This window comes from Lipotes vexillifer, unplaced genomic scaffold (genome assembly GCF_000442215.2).
Source record: "Lipotes vexillifer unplaced genomic scaffold, Lipotes_vexillifer_v1.1 scaffold591, whole genome shotgun sequence".
Taxonomy (NCBI): Eukaryota; Metazoa; Chordata; class Mammalia; order Artiodactyla; family Lipotidae; genus Lipotes; species Lipotes vexillifer.
In genome coordinates, this window is record NW_006791954.1 from 5,089,218 (window position 1) to 5,098,107 (window position 8,890).

At 43.4% G+C, this 8,890-nt stretch overlaps 1 protein-coding gene across 4 annotated transcripts in view; it reads right to left on the reverse strand.

Moving 5' to 3' along the window:
* Positions 1 to 8,890, reverse strand: part of LOC103086118 (keratin, type I cytoskeletal 12) — a 31,554-nt gene that overhangs the window by 768 nt on the left and 21,896 nt on the right. The window contains exon 7 of one of the 4 annotated variants that reach the window (XM_007465212.1): positions 1,461 to 1,477. In XM_007465212.1, the coding sequence (XP_007465274.1) occupies positions 1,461 to 1,477 (17 nt within the window). Of the gene's footprint in view, positions 1 to 1,418; positions 1,478 to 5,582; positions 5,600 to 8,777; positions 8,787 to 8,890 lie in introns of all 4 variants that reach the window. The other 3 variants (XM_007465210.1, XM_007465213.1, XM_007465211.1) reach the window with 3 other exon arrangements.

Below are 8,890 nucleotides of genomic sequence, written 5' to 3' on the forward strand. Positions count from 1 at the left end.
CACTGTTGTGGCCTCTCCCGTTGCGGAGCACAGGCTCCAGACGCGCAGGCTCAGCGGCCATGGCTCAGGGACCCAGCCGCTCCGCGGCATGTGGGATCTTCCCGGACCGGGGCACGAACCCATGTCCCCTGCATCGGCAGGTGGACTCTCAACCACTGCGCCACCAGGGAAGCCCAACAGTTTTAAAATGCTGTATGGATTGTAAAATTATCTTTTAATCAAGTTATTGAATTATTAAAATTGAAATATCAAAGAATTAGGATTTTAAAATACATTAAAAAACCTGACTCTTCAATGCTTGATCATTGACCGTAAATAACAATAATTAGACAGGTAATTGGTGTAACAGGTCTACATTCTGCATATGTAAAGAAAATATTTCCAAAGGAACACTGTGTGACAAAAAAGGAAAGAAGATTTTTTTTTTTAAATGCGTACGTTTAAGTGGTTTCTCCTTTTCAGGAGGCGTCACCCCGGGCGATCCCACGTGGTTAACCGCACCTGCCCCGCCTTTCTATTTCCACCAGGGGGCAGCGCTCACCTGCAAATGGGTGTTTCTTGGGGGTGACTTCGGTCTCCGTCGCACAGGCCCTCAGCTGGAAATTATTAAACCCCTGTTAAGAAGAAACCTCCCACATGCCGCGGAGCAGCTGGGCCCGTGGGCCATGGCCGCTGAGCCTGCGCGTCCGGAGCCTGTGCTCCGCAAAGGGAGAGGCCCGTGTATCGCAAAAAATAAAAAAGAAGAAACCTCAACATTTCTCTCTTCAAAGTCCGGAGCACAATTAATATAAAGACAAAATTTCCTTACATTTATATCAAGATTTACAACTTCCAAAGGGATTTCTTGTATATTATCTTATTTGAACCTTACAATGAATCTGGGAATTAGGAAGAGAGGTTTCTTTCCTCTTATTTAAAGATGAGGAAACTGAAGAAAAGGACTGTTCAAGGATACACAGCATCAAACTGGTGAGTTAGGCCAGAATGAGCCTTGAGATTCACTGTGGTTCCTTTCAGTATATATAGTTATCTTAAGGTCAGGTAGAAAAGTAAAACTCAAACAATGCAAAAATCCTTCTTTAATGAAAAGCACAAATGTATTTCTTACAGGAGTTTGGAGGTAAGGCCCTGGGTGAGGGGCTGTGGGTGGGGTTTAGGCCCAGTGCGGTTGGAGGGGGTCTCCGAGGGGGTCCCCGAGTGTAGGGGCGGGGCTTGGGCTCTGCACGGTAGGAGAGAGGCTCTGAGGGCAGAGGATTAGGCCCGGGAGCCCAACTGTGCCTAAGTGGACAGGGAAAGCACTGGCTGTGTTCCTTTCCTTTCCTCTGTGCCCCCCCCCCAAGGGTCTCCCCCAGGGTCTCTCCTGTCCCCCCAGGACCCCTAACCGTGGTTGGGTCCCGCTGGGTGTAGGAACTCCCCGCCTCCCCCCGCCACCCCAGGAGTGCCGGTCCTATAGGTCCGGCCTTTACTTTTGCTCCCCCTTCCCTCCCTCCCACTCCCTCAGGACCTGCGCGGCTGGAGGAGGCCTAGGTGAGCACAGGATCAGGCCTGGGATCTCAGCAGGCTTCTGGGTGCCCACGTGGGCGGGGGAAACCTGGCCATGCTCCCTTTCGATCCTCTGCCCTCCCAAGGGTCCCCCAATTTCCCCCTTCGGGAGTGGGATTCCTTCCCCTCCCCCAGCCGCCCCTCAGGGGCACCAGTCCCATCCTGCCTCCACTTCTCCTGCCCCTTCACGGCCCCCCCCCAACGCCCCACGTCCTACTGGTCACAGGGGGTTCCCCCTGTCCCCTTAGGTGTTCATGGACCCCCACTGGTGCCTCGTAGGTGCCCTAGTTGTGCAGAGATGCGAATTCCGCATCCTCCTAGCCCGCCATCTTGACTCCGCCTGCCTCACCCCCGCCTTCAAGCCAACTACTAGTCCCTTTCCAGGGAGTCCATGTGGAGTAGTGCATATACTTTGAGTTAAACAGATGTGTTTGAGTCCTGGCTTACTGTTTTCCAGCTTGGATAATAAGTATTAGTTATCTTCTCTGAGTCTCAGTTTCCTTATCTTTGATACTTCCAAAAGACGTTGGGAAAATGAATAAGAAACAAGTAATAGTGCCTGGCACATAGTAGGCACTCAATAAACGCTCGTTCACTCTCTTTCTTTCTTTTCCCTCTTACTCCCCTGCTTTAGCTCATAGTGGTCTCTGAAACTCAATCATACCTAATTATACCACACATTCACTCAAGAAATATTTATCAAATGCTAAGTGTGTGCCAGGGACTCTTATGGGACAATTATGGGCCTTTGATTTTTGACAATTGTCATGTATGCTCCTTGATCAAAGTTCCTTCTAAGCTCAGCATCTGAGCATGCATTGATTCTAGATATTCATGCATATCCCCAACTGTCCAGAGTTGCCTTTGGACAAAATTGGGGAGTTTTTAAAGTTTGTCATTGACATTTCTACTCTCTTCTTTCGTTGCTGTTTTCTTCTCTAGGTCGAAATCTCTCTCTGCCTTTCATCTGAAGCCATGAGCTATCTTGTGTTTTAACTTTTTTTTTTTTTTTGCTGTCTAAAGAAAAGATATGATATTGTTCATTTACATTAACAGAAATACAGCCTTATTCACTGTGTGTTGTTCCAGGCACCGTAGCATTTGCATTTTGAACTTTTTCTTCAGTTGTGAAATAAGAGATGGTTCCTTGTAATAGGAATTTCAGTTATTGGTGAGGAGAAGAGAGGTTATTTTGGGCAGAAGTCTGTTGAAATCACAGCTGCCCATTTAAAAGGGCAACTTTTCAGGCTAAGCATTCTTTTTGAATGCATGTCGGGGAGTGGACTGAAGAGGGCATGAACTTTCTTACTGCTTATTCCATACACAGATCTCTTCCTGCTTCCATGCCCAGTTCTCAGACTTCTGTCCCTCGAGCCTGCTCCGAATTTCTGGAAGTTTCCTCTTCTTCAGACTCTCTCTCTGCCACTTCTTTTTCCTGTCTTATCTCCCAATCTACTTAAGATTCCCAAATGACCTAAGTGGAAGCTGTACACTACCCTGTTTCCTTGTGCCAGGATCGCAACTTCAGTCCACTGCACCCCATCCCCATAGCATGGGGATTGTTCTGCCTTTTCTATGCCAGCTTTCCATGGCCCTGAGAGCCCATGCTTTTGTTACATTTAGGTGCACAGGATAGAGGGGGTGAAAATGCATGCAAAGACAGAATAGTCTCAGCTTTCATCAGGGTTTCAAGAATAGACACTGATTATTGGGAATTTAGATTCAGGAGTGTTGTCTTTAGCATATATCTGTTTCTGTAGCAGAGAGGAAGAAAATTAAACTTGCATGTATCACGAAAACTCTCAATGAAAACACTAATATAGCAATTTGAGAACCAATAAAATGAGAAAAAAACTAGAAATTGTCTGCAGACATATAGTAATAATAATCTAATTCAGCAAATGGGTATTTTTTTTTGAATTTTTGAATTTTATTCTATTTATTTTTTATACAGCCGGTTCTTATTAGTTATCTATTTTATACATATTAGTGTATATATGTCAATCCCAATCTCCCAATTCATCCCACCACCACCACCCCTCCACCACTTTCCCCTCTTGGTGTCCATACGTTTGTTTTCTACATCTGTGTCTCTATTTCTGCCCTGCAAACAGGTTCATCTTACCATTTTTCTAGGTTCCACATGTATGCCTTAATATACGATATTTGTTTTTCTCTTTCTGACTTACGTGACTCTGTATGACAGTCTAGATCCGTCCACATCTCTACAAATGACCCAATTTCATTCCTTTTTATGGCTGAGTAATAGTCCATTGCATATACGTACCACATCTTCTTTATCCATTCATCTGTCAATGGGTATTTAGGTTGCTTCCATGACCTGGCTATTGTAAATAGTGCTGCAATGAACATTGGGATGCATGTGTCTTTTTGAATTATGGTTTTCTCTGGGTATATGCCCAGTAGTGGGATTGCTGGGTCATATGGTAATTCTATTTTTAGTTTTTTAAGGAACCTCCATACTGTTCTCCATAGTGGCTGTATCAATTTACATTCCCACCAACAGTGCAAGAGAATTCCCTTTTCTCCACACCCTCTCCATCATTTGTTGTTTGTAGATTTTCTGATGATGCCCATTCCAACTGGTGTGAGGGGATACCTCATTGTAGTTTTGATTTGCATTTCTCTAATAGTGATGTTGAGCAGCTTTTCATGTGCTTCTCGGCCATCTGATTTCTGTGCATTAATTTTGTATCCTGCTACTTTACCAAATTCACTGATTAGTTCTAGTAGGTTTTTTTTTTTTTTTTTTTTTTTTTTTTCCGGTATGCGGGCCTCTCACTGCTGTGGTCTCTCCCGCTGCGGACCCCAGGCTCCGGACGTGCAGGCCCAGCGGCCACGGCTCATGGGCCCAGCCACTCCGCAGCATGTGGGATCTTCCCAGACCGGGGCACGAACCCATGTCCCCTGCATCGGCAGGCGGACTCTCAACCACTGTGCCACCAGGGAAGCCCGTTCTAGTAGTTTTTTGGTGGCATCTTTAGGATTCTCTATGTATAGTATCATGTCATCAGCAAACAGTGGCAGTTTTACTTCTTTTCCAGATTTTATTCCTTTTATCTCTTTTTCTTCTGTGATTACTGTGGCTAGGGCTTCCAATACTATGTTGAATAATAGTGGCAAGAGTGGACATCCTTGTCTTGTCCTGATCTTAGAGGAAATGCTTTCAGTTTTTCACCATTGAGAATGATGTTTGCTGTGGGTTTGTCATATATGGCTTTTATTATTTTGAGGTAGGGTCCCTCTATGCCCCCTTTCTGGAGACTTTTTATCATAAATGGGTGTTGAATTTTGTCAAAAGCTTTTTCTGCATCTATTGAGATGATAATATGGTTTTTATTCATCAATTTGTTAATATGGTGTATCACACTGATTGATTTGCATATATTGAAGAATCCTTGCATCCCTGGGATAAATCCCACTTGATCATGGTGTATGATCCTTTTAATGTGTTGTTGGATTCTGTTTGCTAGTATTTTGTTGAGGATTTTTGCATCTATATTCATCAGTGATAGTGGTCTGTAATTTTCTTTTTTTGTAGTAACTTTGTCTGGTCTTGGTATCAGGGTGATGGTGGCCTCATAGAATAAGTTGGGGCGTGTTCCTTCCTCCTCAATTTTTTGGAAGAGTTTGAGAAGGGTAGGTGTTAGCTCTTCTCTAAATATTTGATACAATTCACCTGTGAAGCCATCTGGCCCTGGAATTTTGTTTCTTGGAAGATTTTTAATCACAGTTTCAATTTCATTACTTGTGATTGGACTGTTCATATTTTCTATTTCTTCCTGGTTCAGTCTTGGAAGGTTGTGCTTTTCTAAGAATTTGTCCATTTCTTCCAGGTTGTCCATTTTATTGGCATAGAGTTACTTGTACTAGTCTCTTATGATGCTTTGTATTTCTTCAGTGTCTGTTGTAGCTTCTCCTTTTTCATTTCTAATTTATTGATATGAGTCCTCTCCCTCTTTTTCTTGATGAGTCTGGCTAATGGTTTATCAATTTTGTTTATCTTCTCAAAGAAGCACCTTTTAGTTTTATTGAACTTTGTTATTGTTTTCTTTGTTTCTATTTCATTTATTTCTGCTCTGATCTTTATGATTTCTTTCCTTCCACTAAGTTTGGGTTTTGTTTGTTCTTCTTTCTCTAGTTCCTATAGGTGTAGGGTTAGATTGTTTATTTGAGATTTTTCTTGTTTCTTGAGGTAGGCTTGTATTGCTATAAATTTCCCTCTTAAAACTGCTTTTGCTGCATCCCATAGGTTTTGGATCATCGTGTTTTCTTTGTCATTTGTCTCTAGGTATTTTTTTATTTCCTCTTTGATTTCTTCAGTGATCTCTTGGTTATTTAGTAACGTATTGTTTAGCCTCCATGTGTTTGTGTTTTTTACGCTTTTTCCCTGTAATTGATTTGGTGACAGATCTCATAGCATTGTTGTTGGAAAACATGCTTAATATGATTTCAGTTTTCTTAAATTTACTGAGGCTTGGTTTGTGACCCAAGATATGATCTATCCTGGAGAATGTTCTGTGTGCACCTGAGCAGAAAGTGTAATCTGCTGTTTTTGGATGGAATGTCCTATAAGTATCAATTAAATCTATCTGCTCTATTGTGTCATTTAAAGCTTGTGTTTCCTTATTAATTTTCTGTCTGGATGATCTGTCCATTGGTGTAAGTGAGGTGTTAAAGTCCCCCACTATTATTGTGTTACTGTCGATTTCCTCTTTTATAGCTGTTAGCAGTTGCCTTATGTATTGAGGTGCTCCTATGTTGGGTGCATATATATTTATAATTGTTATATCTTCTTCTTGGATTGATCCCTTGATCATTATGTAGTGTCCTTCCTTGTCTCTTGTAACAATCTTTATTTTAAAGTCTATTTTATCTGATATGAGTATTGCTACTCCAGCTTTCTTTTGATTTCCATTTGCATGGAATACCTTTTTCCATCCCCTCACTTTCAGTCTGTATGTGTCCCTACGTCTGAAGTGGGTCTCTTGTAGACAGCATATATATGGGTCTTGTTTTTGTATCCATTCAGTGAGCCTGTGTCTTTGGTTGGAGCATTTAATCCATTCCCATCTAAGGTAATTATCGATATGTATGTTCCTATTACCATTTTCTTAATTGTTATGGGATTTTTTTGTACATCCTTTTCTTCTCTTACGTTTCCCACTTAGAGAAGTTCCTTTGCATTTGTTGTAGAGCTGGTTTGGTGGTGCTGAATTCTCTTAGCTTTTGCTTGTCTGTAAAGCTTTTGATTTCTCCGTCAAATCTGAATGAGATCCTTGCTGGGTAGAGTAATCTTGGTTGTAATTTCTTCCCTTTCATCACTTTAAATATGTCATGCCACTCCCTTCTGGCCTGTAGAGTTTCTGCTGAGAAATGAGCTGTTAACCTTATGGGAGTTCCCTTGTATGTTATTTGTCATTTTCCCCTTTTTGCTTTCAATAATTTTTCTTTGTCTTTAATTTCTGTCTGTTTGATTACTATGTGTCTTGGCATGTTTCTCCTTGGGTTTATCCTGCCTGGGACTCTCTGTGCTTCCTGGACTTGGGTGGCTATTTCCTTTCCCATGTTAGGGAAGTTTTCAACTATAATCTCTTCAAATATTTTCTTGGGTCCTTTCTCTCTCTGGAACCCCTTTAATGCAAATGTTGGTGCATTTAATGTTGGCCCAGAGGTCTCTTAGGCTGTCTTCATTTCTTTTCATTCTTTTTTCCTTATTCTGTTCTGCAGCAGTGAATTCCACCATTCTGTCTTCCAGGTCACTTATCCGTTCTTCTGCCTCAGTCATTCTGCTATTGAGTCTTCTAGCGTATTTTTCTTTTCAGTTATTGTATTGTTCCTCTGTGTTTGTTTGTTCTCTAATTCTTCTAGGTGTTTGTTGTTTAATTTTTCTAGGTCTTGTTAAGCATTTCTTGCATCTTGATCTTTGCCTCCATTTTTTCTGAGGTCCTGGATCATCTTCACTATCATTATTCTGAATTCTTTTTCTGGAAGGTTGCCTATCTCCACTTCATTTAGTTGTTTTTCTGGGTTTTTATCTTGTTCCTTCAGCTGGTACATAGCCCTCTGCCTTTCCATCTTGTCTATCTTTCTGCGAATGTGTTTTTTGTTCCACAGGCTGCAGGATTGTAGTTCTTCTCGCTTCTGCTCTCTGCCCTCTGGTGGATGAGGCTATCTAAGAGGCTTGTGCAAGCTTCCTGATGGGAGAGACTGGTGGTAGGTAGAGCTGGGTGTTGCTCTGGTAGGCAGAGCTCAGTAAAACTCTAATCTGCTTGTCTGCTGTTGAGTGGAACTGGGTTCCCTCCCTGTTGGTTGTTTGGCCTGAGGCGACCCAGCACTGCAGCCTACCTGGCTGTTTGGTGGGGCCAATGGCAGACTCCAGGAGGGCTCACTCCAAGGAGAACTTCCCAGAACCTCCACTGCCAGTGTCCCTGGCCCAACGGTGAGCCACAGCGCCCCCCAACCCCGCCTCTGCAGGAGACACTCCAACACCAGCAGGTAGGTCTGGTTCAGTCTCCTATGGGGTCACTGCTCCTTCCCCTGGGTCCCAGTGCACACACTGCCTTGTGTGTGCCCTCCAAGAGTGGAGTCTCTGTTTCCCCCAGTCCTGTCGAAGTCCTGAAATCAAACCCCACTAGCCTTCAAAGTCTGATTCTCTAGGAATTCCTCCTCCCATTGCCCAACTCCCAGGTTGGGAAACCTGACATGGGGCTCAGAACCTTCACTCAACTGGGTGAACTTCTGTGGTATAAGTGTTCTCCAGGTTGTGAGTCACTCACCAGCAGTTATGGGATTTGATGTTATTGTGATTGTGCCCCTCCTACCGTCTCACTGTGGCTTCTCCTTTGTCTTTGGTGTGGGGTATCTTTTTTGGTGAGTTCCAGTGTCTTCCTGTCAATGATTGTTCAGCAGTTAGTTGTGATTCCGGTGGTCTCGCAAGAGGGAGTGAGAGCACATCCTTCTACTCCACCATCTTGAACCAATCTCAGCAAGTGTGTATTGAGTGCTGACCCTACAAAGCCATTTGACCTCCAGATCCACTTTCCAACTTTCTCCATCCTGCTCTCTGCTCCAGGAGGATAGCTGCCCTCTGTCCTTCATTATCTTTGCCCAGAGGGGACCTAATCAGGAAACTGGAGGGGGGTAAGAGGATGAGTTTGGGGTGTTTATTCCCCTGGCATCTCCTACATGTTGGCTGTGGCCTTTCATAAAATGCACAGCTCCTCTCAAGGTGGCCCTCTTTATATAACTTTCCCTTTCTAACTCACCTCCCTTCATCCCTCTGCACGTGGGGGTCATAAGCTACTCCCGGTGGTTTCCCTACATC